Source organism: Panthera leo, chromosome B1 (assembly GCF_018350215.1).
Source record: "Panthera leo isolate Ple1 chromosome B1, P.leo_Ple1_pat1.1, whole genome shotgun sequence".
Classification (NCBI taxonomy): Eukaryota; Metazoa; Chordata; class Mammalia; order Carnivora; family Felidae; genus Panthera; species Panthera leo.
The window spans coordinates 25,426,539-25,445,805 of record NC_056682.1 but is presented as its reverse complement, the minus strand read 5'-3'; the positions used below and the strand labels follow the sequence as shown (position 1 = coordinate 25,445,805).

General features: G+C 39.7%; 1 protein-coding gene across 1 annotated transcript in view; it reads left to right on the top strand.

Annotated features, from left to right (window-relative positions):
* The window catches only part of TRMT9B (tRNA methyltransferase 9B (putative)), a 66,854-nt gene extending 48,200 nt beyond the window's left edge, over positions 1-18,654 (top strand). Inside the window, exons 3-5 of the mRNA XM_042934408.1 lie at positions 4,893-5,101; positions 10,948-11,121; positions 17,478-18,654. Of these exons, the coding sequence (XP_042790342.1) occupies positions 4,948-5,101; positions 10,948-11,121; positions 17,478-18,508 (1,359 nt within the window). The 5' untranslated portion in view covers positions 4,893-4,947 and the 3' untranslated portion in view covers positions 18,509-18,654. The remainder of the gene's footprint in view (positions 1-4,892; positions 5,102-10,947; positions 11,122-17,477) is intronic.
* The last annotated feature ends 613 nt before the right edge of the window (positions 18,655-19,267 follow it).

The window sequence follows — 19,267 nt, the reverse complement described above, 5'->3', positions numbered from 1 at the left end:
AGGAAACTGTGTGGGTGATGGCTATATTCATTATCATAATTGTCTCATGGTGCCCAAAGTATGTCCATCTAAAACTTACCAAATTGCACACGTTAAATATGTGCAGTTAGTCATATGTCAGTTGTACCTAAACTGTTAAAAATAAAATTAAAAAAATTAAAAAAAGATATAGTTTATTTGGCTGGAGTTTCATTTTCCATTTACTCATTAAATGTGGTTAGACCTGTTATACTTAAATCTAGTGCTAGGCAAAGATGTATATTTAATGTTGTTTCTTTAGTAGTTCAGAATCTGGTAGAGTTACTTAAGTCATTGTAATACTTGGTAGACTATGAAACACATCGATTTAGGGATGAAGGAAATTACATTTATTTGAGAAGTTTGGAGAAAACCACAGGCAAAAGTCACTTCTTGGCTCACAATATTAAATTAAGTTTTAAAAAGTGGGATATAGTACTATATCCTGTTTTCTCCCAATTTTGTTATATCTATAGTAAAGAGGAAAATGTTAACGTGTATGAAGAAAAAAGTAGGATAGACTCACATAGTCACAAGGTCCCTTTTAATAACATAGGATTGATAGTCTGTTTTATCATTACCTATTCGGCATTTATGATGAGCTGTTTATTCCCCCCTTTTTTGGCTTAAAACATACATCCTGTCTGTCCATCAAGAGAAATCGCTCGGGGTGGGGGCGGGGGGGGGGGTGTCCTACATCATGCTATTTCCATGATTTTGCAGAGACACGGCAAAGGGTACTGGAGCTATAGGCCAGCTCATAAAGCTTCTCCCCAGGTGTAGTCCACATCTTTTCTGATATTTAATGGTCAAAACAAGACACATGGCTTTGCCTGAAGGAAGTTGAGTGGGGAAGTGCTATCCTGATCACATGCCCAGAACAGGACATCTAAACATTTGTGACTTCTTAATGATGACCCGGTGGCTAGAAGAATTGCTGCTGTCCTTCTCTTTGTACCTCTCTCCATGGGAAATACATCAAGGCACTGACCTCTTTTGTTAGTTTCCTATCACTTTCTCTCCTCTCTTCCATTTTCTAAGGACTACAAACTAGAAGTAGAACAGAAAAAGAAAGCTCTTGGTAGAAGTAATGCTGAACGAGAGAGGACTCTTGTGCTGGCCAGGTCAGAAACTCAACAAGAGTAAGCACAAAGGGGAACAGACGGACCCTGAGTTGGGTAGGAGGAGTAGCCCCCAGGACTGCAGGAACCAAAGTTTCCGGGAACAGAACCAGGATTTTATGCTTGCCATGATTCTTTTTCCCACCGCATTGGTCTCTCGTCTATTCACTTTGCCTCACTTCATTCTCTATTACCTAAAGACAGATCTTTGCTATGTGGGGAAAGTTAGCCACTGGCAGCCCGACCTTCACATTTTTATAGGTCTGTGATGCCAGAGGTGGGGCCACTTGTTCTTTAGCTCCACACGGAGCTATCTCAAGGAAGGACTCTGATTGGCTCACCTTGCATCGCCTTGAACCAATGATTGTGTCCCGATAGAGATACCGTGATTGGCCAGGCCTAGGTCCCCTGCTCATCCAGGGAGGACAAGATACCAATTATCGGAAGAAAGGGGGTTGTGACAAATAAAATAATAGCTACTCTAAAAGATATGCCTAGAGGGATCTTTTAAAATTATAAAACCAGGGGTGCCGAGGTGGCTCAGTTGGTTAAGCCTTGGACTCTTGATTTTGGCTAAGGTCATGATCTCACCGTCATTGGAGGAAGCCCAGAGTCAGTCTCTGTACTGGGCATGGAGCCTGCTTAAGATTCTTTCTTTCTTTCTCTCCCTCCCTCCCTCCCTCCCTCCCTCTGCCCCTCCCTTACATGTGTGCACTCTCTAGAAAAAAAAAAAATTAAAAATTAAAAAAAATTTTAAAAATTGTAAATCCAAACATGTTACCTACCTCCCCCAACCCATCTACCAACTTAAAACTATTTTCTACTTTCCATTGCACTTAAAACAAAATCCAAATTAGTGCTTTGAATTTTCAGTGCATTACTACATCTGACTTCTCCTTACCTTTCAAATTATTTTCCCTTCTCTCATGACTCACCAACAAGGCATCAGCTAGCTACAAGGGCCTAGAATTTGACAGCCCACAGGTTAAAAAGCCTGGCTAAACCTAACCCTATCTCCCTAGCTTCACCCTGAACCCCACTCGTATTTTATAGTACCAACCTCCCTAGCTTAATCACATGATCTAATCCACAAGGAATTTGCTTATATGCATAAAATTCATATGGAAAATATTGCAGGAAATTTAAATCCAGTGTTAAAAATGTCACCTTGGATAGCCCCAGCTCCACAAATCAGTTTCACAGCTAATCATTCTGCAGTATATATTCTTAACTGTAAAATACAATAACAAAGTGGACTTATATTGTTCACACACTTTAAAAGAGCTCCTTGTTTACGGTAGAGGCCAGAGGCAGTTTGGAAGAGGACTTAGTGAAAGGTCTCCAAGGGGTACTGTTCAGATACTACAAATTCTGATCTTGCAGGTAGAGCCAGATTGAAGATAATTATGTTTATGTTGATTGCCAATTACCATGTGCAAGTAAAAGAAAGTAAAATTTATTTGTTTTAGGGTTCCTCCAAATTGTATTGCCGGATCTGATTCCTTGAGGGAAAAAAAAAATTTAAGCAGACGTAAGTCTACTGAGATGTTGATTAAAAAGAAAAGCGCTCAGTGTTTGGGTTTTTCTGGTGTGTAGGCAGTTATAGCCGGCCATATGTTTACTTTGTAAATTCCAGTTGAGGGTGCAATATAAGCTGTTTCAGTTTGGGTGGAAGTTTTGTCAGACCTCACAAATGAGATTTGTACTCTGTTAGGAGTTTGCCAGATTTTCTGCAGGGGCTGTGGGCAGCCCGTAGTAATTAAGGATAGTCTACTGCTCATTTGCTTTCTTAGGAGTCAATCCTGAAAAGCTCTTCCTTGCCATAGAATGGATGATGGAATTGAAATATCATCATTTGGTGATAATTATAGTAATAACTGTTTGGGGCAAGCATCACCAATGGATAGGATGCTACAACTAGTGGATGAGAGTATGAGAAACAGGATATTTATGTTGTCTCAAAGTATCTCTCCACAAGATATTTCTTTCTTTCTTTTTTTTAATGTTTATTTTGAGAAAGAGAGAGAGACAAGTAGGGAGGGGCAGAGAGAGAATCCCAAGCAGTCTCTGCTATCTCGGTGCAGAGCCCTATGCAGGGCTCAAACTCACGAACTGTGAGATCAATGACCTGAGCTGAAATCAAGAGTCGGATGCTTAACCGACTGAGCCGCCCAGGCACCCCTCTCCACAAGAGATTTCTTAAATGCAAAGGAGGGTAAGAAGGGAGGTACTTTGCAATAACTAATCAGATACCATCTTGCTCAAGCGCTTTCTACTTTCCAGGGTGGGACTGGTGAGGGGGAGGGAGGGTGGGGAGCGGGACACACAGGCTGTCTGCTGTCTAGAGACTGTACCCCTCTCTTGTCACTCTTTCATCTTCAAGTTTGTGAGTGTATCTCTTCCCACACTCCCCAGGGTCACTCCCTTTTCTACCAAACCCAGTGCCACCCTCTGGACTCAGGATTAGTCAGTTCTGCTTGTGTTTGTTCGTTATTGAGCATCTGCCATGTGCAAACTCTGGCAGATTCGGCATTAAATAAGGCGAGCCCTTGAACTCTAGCATCTTCCAGCCAGTGCTAGAGGCAAGTATCCAATCAATGATTATAGCCCTCTGTGTCGGTGGCAGCGTGCACGGGATGCACGGGAGTAAAAGGGGCAGGAGCAAACTAGCTGATACGCACCAGTGGGGCCAAATGGGTTCTTAAATGATTGAAAATACTTTCATATTGATTGGTAAAAAGCTACAAGCTGAGCCCCTGGCCACTTCCCTGGGATACTCTTCACTCACATGCCACAAGAGAATAATTCAAAGATTAAACCTAACCCAGCAGGGGCCTCTAAGACTGCTCTTTCATTTTTCTCACTCCTTTCTGATTTCCTGATCCTGCATGAGAGGTCAGAGAAGGCTTTCTGCAAGAGGTGATGCTCGTGTCAAGAATGAACAGAAGTTAGCCAAGCAAAGCATAAGTATCCGTTCAGGCCCCTGGATGAGAGAGAGTGTGTCGCGTCTGAGAAACCATGGGGCACTGAGCAATACAGCCTCATCTGATGCTAGGGAAGGGCGGTGAGAAATAGCTTCAAGAGATAAGTTGAGGCCAGATCAGAAAGAGCCTTGTATGCCCTACTAAGACACCTGAACTTGACTGGACAAGCTATAAAATGCCTTTGAAGAAATCTAAGGTGGAAAACAACATTATTAGATTTCTGTTTTAGGAAAACAGTTGTGGATAGTTCCTTCCATAAGTGAAGGAAAGGGATTGAGGGGCAACCAAAATCTGTCCCCCCAAAATCTGTTTACGGCTATGAAAGTAATTCAGACAAGAGGCAAGCACCTTTTCTAAAGCTGGATCAGTAGGGAGATTGAGAAATGGTTAGCATCCAAAGACGTTAAAAAGGTCGAATCAATAGGGCTTTGTGATTGGATTGGAGTGATGAGCTGTTATAAAATTTTAAAACTTCTGTAGCATTAAATAGAATGATTTTATCCAGGGTGAACCATTTGGTGAACCTTTTGTATATGCTTCCAGAATTAAGAATTGATCTTGTACAGGAACTCACACTGACTGGCTCATTTCCAAACCATTATTTTCTGAAGATATGCAGGTAAAAACTATGCATTTGCTAGTCTTTGGACAATTATGGTGGGGTTACAGTGCAGATTTTGTTATTTTCAGTTAAAAAAAAAAGTATAAGGACAGTATGACCTTGGCAGTTGTAGGTTCCTAATCTTAGAAAATCTGCATCCTCCTTCAGCTCCTTCTGCTGTGTACTCTGACCGGCATTTCTTGGGGGCGGCCCCATTCCCAGGATGGATCATGAAGCTGCCCAGCTGGAAAAGCAGCATGTACATGATGTGTATGAGGGCACCGCACCTTACTTCAATGACCTGCAGAGCAAAGCCTGGCCTCGAGTCCGCCAGTTCCTCCAGGAGCAGAAGCCGGGCAGCCTCATCGCTGACATAGGTAACCCCGGGGTTGTGCCACATAGTCTGAAATATATTCTATTGTGCCTTTCCTTTTCAGATTCATTTTACATTTTTGTTCTACCCAGAAGTCGAAAATTGTGTCCTTGGCCTGCCAGGACCTAGAGTATTCACTTTATAGCAGAAATTCATCAAGTCAGAAAGTTAGGAAACTTCCTGAAAGCTACATTTATACAATGGTGACCTTTTCAAGAACCTCTGCATACATCCTCCCTCGAAATCGACCTGACATTGAATGAATAAATCATGACAAATGACTGCGGGTGAAACTGACCGTTTGAAATGTAGAGCGACTCACATTTGTAAATAACGTTTTGGTGGCTCACCTTGAGCGGCTCTCATGCCTTCTACAGAAGAGCCAGAATTGTGGGACTACAAAAGAAGTCCTATAACCTCTTATTAATCTCATAGATCCTTTCCCTTAACTATTCTGTAGGTCTTTCATTATTGGAGCATATCTTTAATTAGGTCATACCTTCATAATCACTGATTTGCCTGGAAGACTTTGGCTCAGTGTCTTTCTGAATCAGTGGTAAACCACAACCCAGTAGATCTAAGACTAAGTTTAAGACACGGTAGGGTTTCTATTTGAGGCATGTCCATCTAAAACTGTTTCCAGCAACTGCATGCAGACTGTGCCCAGAAGTCATAAATTTCTGTAGTTGTAAATTCCATCTGATTTGCCATTTACTGTAAATATTTATTCTAAATATTAGCAAGAGATATTAGTATTAGTCCCAGTGCCCAGGACTTTTAGCATGTTAAGGATGGTATAAGCAGTGTGGAATTTGGGGAAGGGGTGCATATCACGTAGAAATGGAGAGTCTCTAAAAAATCTAGCATGTCATTTTTTTTTTTTAATTAAATGTGGTTTCAGAAGATACCTCGAGTTTGGAACTCTTACCAACCACAATGTTAGCAAAATGCCAGAATATTAAAATAGGACAAAAGGAACCATTTAATAAGTGACTTTGGGATAACAGTGTCATCACATGCTACATTCTCATATCTTACACCAAAAATTCCAAAGATTTGGGTATAAGAAAATGAAATCATTAAAGGACTAGATGACTGACAATTAGATTTTTTTTTTTTAATATCCACCTAGGACAAAGCCCCTCTGTAACACCAAGTCAGAAATCATAAAAGAAAATAAATCATAAAAGAAAATGTAACACCAAGTCAGAAATCATAAAAGAAAATACAGTTGTTATTATTCACAGTCCCTATGTCAAGTTTATAAAACTGCCATGAACACTGAATTCGTGCATACTGAATTATGGTCCCTAAAAGAAATGTAGGATTAGGGTTCCTGTCACATTTTTGTCAACTGATCAATACCTAACCTTGTTTCATGTGTATATCTATTTGAAGACACATTATTTACTATATAGTATAGATTCATTAACATTGAACTCAAGGCCAACACACTATAACTCAAGCCTGAACAAAGTTTACTTAATATGTATATTTTGTCCATAAGGCTCGTGATAGCCTTCTTGGGCTTAGGAACCCTACACACCACTTGAGCCCTATGCTCAGAGGCCATTTTAAACAATGAAATCATTGCGCAAAGCACAAAAATGCAAAAAAAAAAAAAAAAAAAAAAAAAAAAAAAAAGTGCCACTAAATAGACCACATAAAGGACCCTTGTTGGTAGGGTGAGAACCAAAATAAGACATGGGTAATGGGCCCCTTAGACAACTCAAATTTTTCCAAAATTTTTGTTCTATACGCCGGCTTATTGGTAACCACCGTGTAGGTGCTTGAGTATTGATTTGGGGGTAACAAATAAATTTTATCCAGCACGTGAACATGCAAATACAGAACCTGTGAGTAATAAAAATGGACTACATCGATATCTTTGACCATATAAAAATTTAAAAGTTCTACAAGGCAAATATCTAGACAAATATATAAGTTAAAAAAAAACAGACAACTGAGTAAAAATATCTGTAACTTATCTAATAAAAATACTGGATCATTTGCTTCACCTACAGAGCATTCTTCAAAGTCAGCACAAAAGAATATGGTGAACAATTCAAAAGAAATAGTGAGGAAATATGAACAAACGATGAAAAAAAGGAGGAATCCCAATTGCTGAAAATTTTTTTGATAGGTAATCCACTTACATGGCTCCGTAACAAAGGTACAAAGGGGCGTACAGTGAAAAGAGCATCCCGTCCCAGTCCTGTGGCACCAAGTAACCCATGCCAGAAGCAGTTGGCTTCTTGTATAATCTCGAGAGAGTTCACTTAAGTATAAGCATATTTGTGCATACAGGTGTATATATGGGTGGGTTTCCTTCTTTGATTATGCAAATGGTGGTATGTTCTACAAACTGTTAGACACCTAACTTGTGTTTCCTTTAATATCTGGTGGAGATCATTCCATGTTTGTACTTACAGAGCTGCCCAGTATTAAAGCTGCACACCATTCTCTGATAAATAGCACCGTACTGACAGATATATGGTGTTTGCCATATTTTGCTACTACAAATTATGGTACAAATAATATTCCTTGGGTGCCCCTGTGAAAATTCATAATAATATCCAGTAAATATTTGTTTACCCATTTGTATCTTTCAAATTTTGTGCTTTTACATTTTTACTATTCAATAAATCAATGGTACTGTTTTGATTACACAAGGGGATAGGTTTTAAAATAAGAGTGAAGTTAAGAAGTAAATGAAAAAGAAAGACAAAAGCCCAAGGAGAGTAGAAGAGAAGAAAGTAAGCTAACACGACTATCTCCAAAAAGACATTTTTTTTTTTCTTTCCCAGGTTTTCCACTTGGCTAAAATCAATGGTTTGTTATATTGGTTAACTTGACTGGTTACTAGATTAGCAATCCATAGTTAATTACTAGTAAAACTTTGCATAAATAATCAACATCTGGCCATAATCAGGTTCCAGTTGCCTACAATTTTCTAGGCTGTTTTCACTATTTAAGTGGTGCAACTTTTAGTCGACTTAGATTTTATTCACCACATCACCCCGTTCCCCATCATTCCATCACCAAGAGTTCCTGATGGAAACTAAGTCGTCTGGGCCAGTAACAGGAATCAAGTGAGCAGAAATTACAGCCTAAGTGAAAAGAACTTCGAAGATTCAAAGACAGCAGAAATCCAAAGTACTCTCAGGAAATACTATGATCTCTTCAATCATGACAATATGGCTACCTCAAATGGGCTAGTCGCTTAAGGACATTAGATGGTTCATGGAGGGTGTTCTGGGGTTTGAGATCTTTGTTTAGATTAGTTTGGAAAACAGGAAGAAGACCAGAGCCAGATTCTTTTTCAGCAAGGTTACCTTTTTACCTGACATCAGAGACAACCATCTGTCCTAATAGTATTAAAAATGGTATTTTTGTGTACATAACAAAAATTTCCTTTTCAATAATTAAGATTCCCTTTGCCTCTTAACTCTATGTATTTATTCCCAGTCTCTGTAGTAAGATTTAATTTACTAAGTCATTCCCTATTTACCATTCCTTCACGGAGTCAATAAAAATTTAGAACTCTTGCTCCATGGCAAGCACCATGCCTACAGAATAAAACGTATCCCTTCATCTCTGCTTTCAAGAAATGTATATAAAATGGGAAATAAGTAGGCTTTACTCTTGTCTTTCCTATGGGAAAAGAGAATTCTGTTTCAGATAAAGGTCTTAGCAAAAACTCTTAATTTAAAAAAATGTAGTTGTTCCTGCAAACTCGAGAGGAAACATTCAAATTAGTTATTTCTAGCAAACACTCGCCCACCATGCACCAAAACATTTCGTTGAATTGAGGCAATTATGTTTTCTTCTTTGAGTGTGGTACAGAATAGAAAATAGAGACGAATGTAAGCACGCACTTTGTTAGCTCTCTTCAATACTGTGAAAGGTTATCATTTAATGAGATTCTGTAAAGCAGCATGACTTGTGTACTGGAGCTTGCTGCCGTATCAAAAATGTTTGATATACTTCTTGCACATTTAAGATAATGGGGTCACTAGGCTTGGCAGGAGTTCTGATTTCCTCATTAGGATAAAATCTTCCCCTCTCTATCGTCTCAGGGTAGGCAGTTGGAAAATAAATAATTGCATCATGTCTGCGAGATCCACCACTATGCTTCAAAATGAATGCCATCAGAAATGAAAATGGGATAAATTGAGGGTGCCATGGGCCCTAGATGGTGATGCTGAGATTTGACAAGGACTGGGTTGCCTCAGTATTGCCAGACGCCCTCTGAACACCTCCCTCTAGTTCTAATGGTCCATGAACCTGTTCTTTCTGTTTTTACTTTTTAATTCCTGAATTAGTGTACAATGTTATATTAGTTTCATGTGTACAATGTCGTGATTCAATAAAAATAACCTCAAAATAACCCCCAAAACAAAAACAACACAGCGATTCAACAGTTCTATACGTTACTCAGCGTTCCTGACGATAAGTGTTACTCTTAATCCCCTTCACCTGTTTCACCCATCCCATCTGATAACCACCAGTTTGTCATGAACCTGTTCTTATCAGTCGAAGGTAATTTTCTCTTTCATTTTTCTAAATGTATCCTCTGAGCCAATTAAAAATAAAAAAGCAAACACATTTGCCAGATTATTTTCCTTCAGCCAGGACCATCATCTTTGAAATATTCAGGATTGCAATTTTAAAGTACTTTGTGAATCCTATTTTCCTCATAACTCCCCTCAAATATTGGTTACTTTTCCTCATAAGTATTCTTAGGAACAGTGGCTATGACATCTAAAATATTTCTAAGACCCCAATCACATTAAAATGAGACATTGGAAGTCTTGTTTTTATTCACGTACTTGCCACCGTCTCAGATGGCATCATCGATGAACTTTAATTATACTTTTGGTGTCTCACATAATTTTGAATGGCCTGCCATTTTGGAAGCAGCAAACTAATCATGCTTGAAGAGTGGTAGATATTTTTTCAGGGATATCAGCTCCCATGATATCTTTAAATATTTCTGAAAAAGGAATTCACTGCTATGTCCGTGTTACAATCTAATACTAGGTATCAGACCCCAGAAGGTCTTGTTTCAAGATGGTTACTCACTCCTGTTACTTCCCTCTTCATTGTAGTATCAGATCTGATTGATCTAGATCTTTGGGTTGTGTAAATATTGAATTACTTGGGTCTCTGCCAAATGAATGTCATAAGTGGTCTGTTTAAGAAGAAAAAAATAGCTCTAAAGCTTGTATGCTGAGTCAACAGAGATCATTTAAAACCAAGAACTGACAATAGATTGGATAAAAATTTCTCGAAATAACCTTTTCATTCAAATTCAAATTCCAAATTTTTGAAAAACGTGTGTTATGGTATAGATTGTTTTGTTTATATCCAATGAAAACGGTTGGCAGTAGTTTGTTTTATGCAGCCAGTAAATGTTAAGAATGTCTGGAGAGATAACATGAGAATAAATGCCATCACGTACGGACTTCTGCATAATGAAATATGTATGTGAAGGTAGTTTTGTAAAGGCCTGGGCACCATTCCTAGGGTACTAGGAAACTCAGCCACTGTCATGAGCCAGCTAACAGTTTTTGGTTGTGCTAGTGGGCCAATCCCTATGGACGTTACCTCATTAAATGTTCAATAAATGTTATTTCTTTTTCCCTATCCTTTTCCATCTTCTGTTATGGATGAACATATGTAAGTGCCCTCTGAAGATCTTTCTTTGGCTTTTGTGAATCTTCAAACCATGTTGTAGTCTGTCTCGGTTAGTTAATACAAAGTTGTTTCTATTCCTTGTCGGAAGACAAACTGACCATGTTCCACTTTCCGGGAGGACAGTATGTAACACAGGTTTTTTTCTTACAGGTTGTGGGACTGGAAAGTATCTTAAAGTGAACAGCCAGGTGTATACCCTGGGCTGTGACTACTGCGGGCCATTGGTAGAGATTGCCCGGAGTAGAGGATGTGAAGTCATGGTATGTGACAACCTTCATCTCCCCTTTAGGGACCAGGGCTTCGATGCCATCATCTCCATAGGAGGTAAGGCAGCCTGGTCACACATTCCCTCTTCACCAGGACAATAACATTACATGAATGGTGGAGGCCATTCTCACAACTCAACATTCATTCTTTGTAGAAACGTCAGTGTGATTCATTTCATCTAATTTTTAAAAATATTTCAACTGGATCATTTGACTAATCCCAAATGTACATAAGGTGCTACATAGGATTGTTTTCACTAGTTAAACCTTCAAACTGGTACTGTGTTCTGATGACTCATTCCAATTTCTTTTACTTATGAGTGAGAAAGTATTAGAGGAATTTTAGTCATCGAAATATCTCATACTGTTATACTGAAATGGAGCCAGGCTCTCCCAATGCGAAGTAGAACTTTAGAAGTCTTATTACCTACTTCAGGTCATGACTGTGTCCTTTATTAGCAGAACACTGTAAAACTCATGCACTGAATGTCACCTGGCAGGATGTGTCATCCAATCTGCTACTCACTGGTGCATGAGGGCACCGGGGAAGATGGCCCCACCCGGTCCCGGACTACATTAGTTTTACATCACTCGGCTCTCTTACTGCCAGAGATTGTTCATACTCCAGGGAATATGTTCCTGATATTTTCCCAACAAGTGTGCCCCATAAAAACACACAGTCCACAAATGAAAAGAAACAACAAAGACCTGTGCCTGAAATATACACAGATATGGCTCATTTTACTCAATACATGTAATCCTGAAACTTAGACTTTTAGTCCCATTGAAACGTGCTAGGGAACCTTGCACCAAGTTCTTTTGCAAAGAGGAAAATCTTTTGCAAAGCAAAGGATTTGCTCCAATACACTTAAAATTAATCTATTTGACTATAGATAACACACAAAGCAAGGTGATCCTATATAAAGCTGACTAGATAAAAACTGGGAGATAAAAATTCACGAGGAGACTGCTCTCTCCTGAAGGAAATGAGGACTTAATCTATTCAACAACAGATGGGGACTATATCTTTGCACAGTGAGGGGATGCAGGCCTGGAGGCCACAGCCTTGAAACTAGTCAGGACTGGCAGGAGGTGGTTGCCGTGGAAACCTGCGGTAGGCCAGCCCTACTTAGTTGCAGTTGAAACGGTCAAGTCCATTTTGGGCATAAACATTATGAGGAGGGAGTCTTGTTACACCAAGAAACTCATTAAAGTGTTTTGAATCTTTAGTGGAAAGAAAGCTTTTGGGTTGGACATTCCACCTAAAGAATGAGAAATCGGGGAGAGGTCAGAGAAGTGTGTTCTTTGTTGTGTTCCTTTACATTAGTTTCAGAGGCTAAATGTTCGTTTACATGAGTTTCAAGGCTGTGCCATGAGCCACTGTGGCGGGCACGGGGATAGTGCCCGGCTGTCCGACTTCTGGCAAATGCTCCATGTGTACGTGGTTAGGTGCTTCTCTGCTTCCAGCTTAAGTCTCCTGCTTTGTCCGCGGAAGAAATGCAACATACCTGGTTGCCGTCTTCTGAAGAAAAATGCTTCCTTAGGTGGAAACACACCCATGTATTTTTCGGAACTGTAACTGTATTAATGTGACGTGGTCGTTTTCAGTGAGGTTTCACATTTAGAACTATATTATGAACAATTTTGATAGTCTGTCTTATGTCCGTACATATTTACTTCCCTATTTAGAATTTTTATGCTGGCACTTTTGCTAATCTCAGCATGAAGAAATATACATATAAAGAGACATGCTTTTTCCATGACTCCTAATAATAATTTGAGAGGTCAGCACCGTATCTAATTATACATTCCACATGTTTTTCTGACAGCTTGGAGAAAGAAACACTCTTTCCACTTAGTTTGAGAATAGCTTGACAATTCTATGAAAATTTAGCAATATATTACAACAGTGCCAATCGACTACTTATTTTATGCCAGTCATTCTCGGCATGGGGTTATGGTGCCCCTTTCACCCTTGGGGGACACTTGTCAATGTCTGGAGACATTTTTGGCTGGCTCAACTGGATGTGTGTACAACCTCCTGTCATCTAGTGGCTGGCCCCCTGCAACAAAGAATTATCTAGCCCACAATGTCAGTAGTGTTGAGGTTGCAAAACTCTGCTTTACGCTTTCAGTTAAAGGAGACCTGCACATTGGAAAAGTTAAATGACAGCATATCATAAAATATCAAGAATTAACAAGACTTTAAAGATGATCTTCTGTAACTTCCCATCGAATTCTAGAATCCAGTACTTGAATTCAACCTACCTATTTTTCTGGGGTCTTAGCAGGAACATGTGGCTATAGTATACATAAATTGACCAGTATTTTTTTAAGTTTGTTTGTTTGTTTGTTTATTTATTTATTTATTTTGAGAGAGAGAGAGAAAGAGGAAGAGAGAGAGCAAGCAGGGAAGGGGCACAGAGAGGGAGAGACAGAATCCTAAACAGTCTCTGTGCTGTCAGCACACAGCACAAAGCCTGAACTCACGAACTGTGAGATCATGACCTGAGCCGAGATCAAGAGTCAGACACTTAACCGACTGAGCCACCCAGGTGCCCCTATTGAATACTATTTTTGCCTTTAAGTTGTGATTATGCTTTTTAAACAAAAGGGGATTCTTTTTTTTAGCCTTTAAAAACTCAATATAGTCTCTGGGAATGCAAGCTGGTGCAGCCATTCTGGAAAACAGTAGGGAGGTTCCTCAAAAAACTAAAAATAGAACCACCCTACCACCCCGCAATTGCACTACTAGGTATTTATCCAAGGGATAAAGGTGTGCTGTTTCAAAGGGACACATGCACCCCCATGTTTATACCAGCACTATCAACAATAACCAAAGTATGGAAAGAGCCCAAATGTCCGTCAATGGATGAATGGATAAAGAAGATGTGGTGTATGTGTGTGTGTATATGTGTGTGTGTGTGTGTGTGTGTGTGTGTGTGTGTGTGTACACAGACACACACACACACACACACACACACACACACACACACACACAATGGAGTATTACTCAGCAATCAAAAAGAATGAAATCTTGCCATTTGCAACTACGTGGATGGAACTGGAGGGATTATGCTAAGTGAAATTTGTCAGAGAAAGACAAATGTCATGTGACTTCAATCATATGAGGACTTTAAGAGACAAAACAGATGAACATAAGGGAAGGGAAGCAAAAATAATATAAAAACAGGGAGGGGGACAAAACATAAGAGACTCTTAAATACAGAGAACAAACTGAGGGTTACTGGAGGGGTTGTGGGAGGGGGGATGGGCTCAATGGGTAGGGGCACTAAGGAATCTGCTCCTGAAATCATTGTTGCACTATATGCTAATTTGGATGTAAATTTAAAAAAAATTAAAATAAAAAAAACTCAATATAGTTTCCTGACATTTATAATTCATAAAAATGCATCTTCACATCCCATTTCAGTTACATTTATAATCTTTTTACATAGAATATAGATGCATATATAATACATTTTTTATATAATGAAGAAATCTTCATTTGTAAAGTTTTTCAAAAAAAAATTGGCCTAAAAGTTACTTAGTATTACATGTTAAATATAAATATAAAACAATATAAAAGATTCAGGTATTTCCTGGGTGATATTATGCTATTAAAGTTAATCATAACATAACAGATGTTTAAGGAACTATTATGTATAAAAACTTTCTTCCTTTAAAAAAAGACTTCTTTTGAAGCCCAGAATTCTAAAATGTTGAAGACATAGGAATCTGCTAAAAAGAGATTACTATATTAAAGTGGTCCTATTTTAATTTTTTTTTCTTTTTTGGCCCCCAAAAGGAACGCAGTCAACTGTCATTATTCACAGTAATTATATTCTATGAAGTCTCCTCGAACAGTTAATTAGCGAATACGGAGCCATTGCTCCCAGGGGAAATAAAGGACTAAGTTCCTGTGAGCCTCTCGTCGCTGCATTTTTTGTCAACTGATTTGTACACAACCTTATTTTACATGTATTTCCGTTTAAAGACAATTTATTCAATTTTGAACTCCTGGCAACAGCCCGAACGAAGCTCATCTAACAAGACGTACCCTAGCCTTCTCACACTCAGGAACCCCACACAGCATTTAAGCACTATGCTCAGGGATCATTTTAAACAGCGAAATCACCAACAAAAAGCACTAAATGCAAAGACCATGGCACTAAACAGGCCACCAAAGGACACTTGTTGACAGGGAGAAAGCCAAAACAGGCAAGTAGAGGTCGCCTTGTTCAGCCTTAGATGGAAACACGCACATTGGGAGCTCTGTGCCACCACACGCATGTCAAGAAATGACCAGGAAAACACTGAGAGTGCTGTTTTGGGGGCTACAAATACATTTTGTCAAGTAGCAAAATTTGCAAATATGGAATTTGCAGATAACAAGGGATGACCATATGTAGAAAATACACCCATAGACATTCTGGAGTGGATTAGGTGCAAGTCATGGGAGATATTCACGGCCATGAATAGTCATAGATATGAACATTAGGATCATCCTACCTCTGTCCTCACCTCTGTGCCTCCTTTTAGCTCAGTGACCAAGACTCTGCCTCTAGAAATGTAAGCTTTCAAATTAACCATTAAAAAGGGCTCTCTGGTGGGGCGTCTGGGTGGCTCAGTCAGACAGGCGTCCAACTTGGACTCAAGTCATGATTTCACGGTTCCTGAGTTCAAGCCCTGCGTTGGGCTCTGTACTGACAACTCAGAACCTACAGCCTGCTTTGGATTCTGTGGCTCTCTCTCTCTGCCCCTACCCTACTCGTGTTCTCTCTCTCTCTCTGTCAATAATAAACAAACAGTAAAAAAAAGTGGCGGCTCTTTGGGAATTGGAGTGAGGAACAGTCTGAGGCCTAGCAAAGTCAAGTGATTGGTCAAAGATCACAAGGTGAGTTGCTGTCAGATCTAGGATAAAATATGCTGGCGTCCTGTTCGTCCAACCCATTTTCGCGTCATCGTACGTCTGGCTTCTCACGCCTCTGCATGGCAGGACAGTGGACGCCAGGGCATGTGTGCTGTGTGAGACTGTGGGGACGAAAACCTGATTGGTAACAAGACCGCGTGTGCCTGTTGACTGATCTTCCTTTGACAGCTTTCTCTATATAAGAATCTCATTTCAGATATTTACCATCTCTCTGTGGCAGGTAAACTAGAGATGTATTTGCCTAACACCACCACTGCCCGCTGGACCATGGTGAGGGTTTCAGGAACCCTCCTATCCTCTATCTCTGGTCTTACTACTCATACCTGAGCATAGTGTCCAGACCTCCCTTGGGACTAACTTCCTTCCTGAGACACGGGGTAGGCCTTACCCCTCCATGTGGAAAAACAATCTGATTTTTTCTCTTGACATAGTACTGGGATTGGACTCCTCTCAGAACTCATAGACTGGCACTTTCCACACACTGTTTGATGAAAACACGCCTAATATTTTCATCATTAGATTGGATAAAGACAGTCTTACTTGAATTCCACTTTAACTTTGCAGGGATTGGAAGAAAAACAATGACCTCTATATGTTGATTTTTAAAAACACATCCACAGCCACTTTATATTAATATTTAAAAAAATAATAAGCAATCATTTGGACTTTTGCTAGGCTGGCTTATCTTTGCATTATCTAAGTAAGAAGACAATCTTTAGCATTTTTCTCCACTTCTATTTGCTGTATTAATTTTATTAACATTGATTAGTGGTGTTAATCTTTTGGTGCATAAGAAGTACCAATTATTTGTTAAAGAATTATCTCATAGTCTTCCACTGGGAACACTTACCTAACAGTGCTCCCATGAAAATTTCCTTAATTCACATTGGTCATCCTTCTACTTAACAAATTCATAGGATTCAGGAACTGGAAGGATTTGGAACTTACAATTTATCTATGTATTTAGACAAATTTTTTTAATGTTTATTTATTTTTGAGAGAGAGAGACAAAGAGCAGAGCACAAGCAGGGGAGGGGCAGAGAGAGAGAGGGAGACACAGAATCTGAAGTAGGCTCTGTCTGGGCTCTGAGCTGTCAGCACAGAGTCGGACGCCGGGCTTGAACCCGCGAACCATGAGATCGTGACCTGAGCTGAAGTTGGATGCTTAACCAACTGAGCCACAGAGGCGCCCCCACATTATTTAAGTGTCTTATTATAGATGAACAAACTTGAAATCCATATACGTTACATAATTACCTAAGATTGTGTAGTAAGTATAGGAGCCAAAGATAAGAATTCTATCTCCCCTTAAACAAGGCTTTGCTATACCCACCATGTGCCCTGCCCTGTAGGAAATAAAGAGGTTTTATTGTGTGTTGAAATTGCATTGTATGAAATTGCATTATATGTAAAAAGTAGCGTATAAATTTGAGAGTTTCTGTATGTGTATACACACTGAAGTCTCGTTTCTTCTTTTTCAGTCATCCATCATTTTTCTACAAAACAGAGAAGAATCAGAGCAATAAAAGAAATGGCCAGGGTCTTAGTTCCTGGAGGCCAGCTGATGATTTATGTTTGGGCCATGGAACAAAAGAACCGGCACTTTGAGAAGCAAGATGTGCTTGTCCCGTGGAACAGGGCCTTATGCTCCCAGCTCTTCTCAGACTCCAGCCAGCCTGGGAGAAAACAGCAGTGTGGACATCCGGAAAGAAGCCATCCCTACCATCCTCCTTGTTCTGTCTGTAGCTGCTCTGTTTGTTTCAAAGAGCAAGGTCATTCCAAACGGTCCCACAGCATGGACTATGAACCAATGATGGCCAGAGCCTGTTGTGCAAATATCTCTGAGGAAGGAGAGGAAGAAAATGGATTCTATAACACATTCGGAAAGTCTTTTCGTTCCTGGTTTTTCTCTAGGTCTTTGGATGAATCAACTCTGAGGAAGCAAGTTGAGAGAGTGAGGCCCCTGAAAACTACCGAGGCTTGGGCCAATAGCACTATATCCATCCAGCCTTCCAGACACTCCAGTTTAGACTTAGATCGCCAAGAGCCATTGTCAACAAGAGAGCAAACTTCAGATGAAGATGTGTTTGTGGAGACTTCGCAAAAACAGTTGGAGTGGCTGAGAGCACCAGCCACAAAGAAACATCTGCGTGGAGGCCAGCAAAGAGACGTTAGGAGAAACGGAGATGGGAATTTTCTGGAAAGCACCAACACCAATGCGAATCGTGTGAATGCAGGTGATGTAGAAGAAGGCGACCCTTCTAGTAAAATACTGAGAAGGATTTCTGCAGTCGACTCCACAGATTCCAACCCAGATGCCACAATGTCTGTCGAAGAACAACAGCCCGACGTTTTGGATTCCAGAGCCTTGATGCGCTATTACCATGTGTTTCGAGAGGGCGAGCTCTACGGCCTGCTGAAGGAGAACGTGTCGGAGCTGCATGTTCTGAGCTCCGGGAACGATCATGGCAACTGGTGTATCATTGCCGAGAAAAAGGACAACTGCGATTGACCAGATCATGTTGGACAGTTCCTCCAAAAGATGGACCATGGTCTTTTCACAGGGTTTGGTATGGTTACCTGAATTTGCATCCAACTTTATTATTTTTAATGCATTTTTACTTTGCTTTGTAGAGATGATGACTTGATCATCTTTTAAATATTTGGATGAACACAGAGCCTGGCATGTAAAGCATTTGACAAAGGGTATTCATAAATTATTAATATAAAAGAAGCAGCAGTATAAAATGAACTTCAATATGGTGAGGATTTTCTTTTCCCTGAAAGGCGAAGTTATGATAAAGATACACGTGTATCATTTTTCAGTATTACACGCAGATTCTAACAGACAATTCTGGTTGTTGTCTTTTTTTTTTTTTTTTTTTAATTACTATTGAAGTAGAGTCAACTTACGACATACTAGTTTCAGGTGTACAACATAGTGATTTGACAATTCTGTACAAGATTCTCTTTTTAAGTATACCTTTTTAGAACAGCATTTTTATAATGAAGGGGGGTAATTTCTGCTTCTCTGGTTATACTTTAGACCTGTCTGCAAGATAACAGGTAAACCTTTTCCGTGGCATGCATGTAAATTGAATGAGGTGATAAATTATTTTGTTGCCAAGGCCTTCCTCATACTTCAGAAAAGCCAGAGATGGTAGAGAGAGACAAGTTGTTATGAGGGCTTTTCTAAATGGTAAGCAAACTTGCTTCCAAATACGTAAATGACAAGGCTTTCAGTGTTGCTCAGAAGGTTTTTAAAGGCACC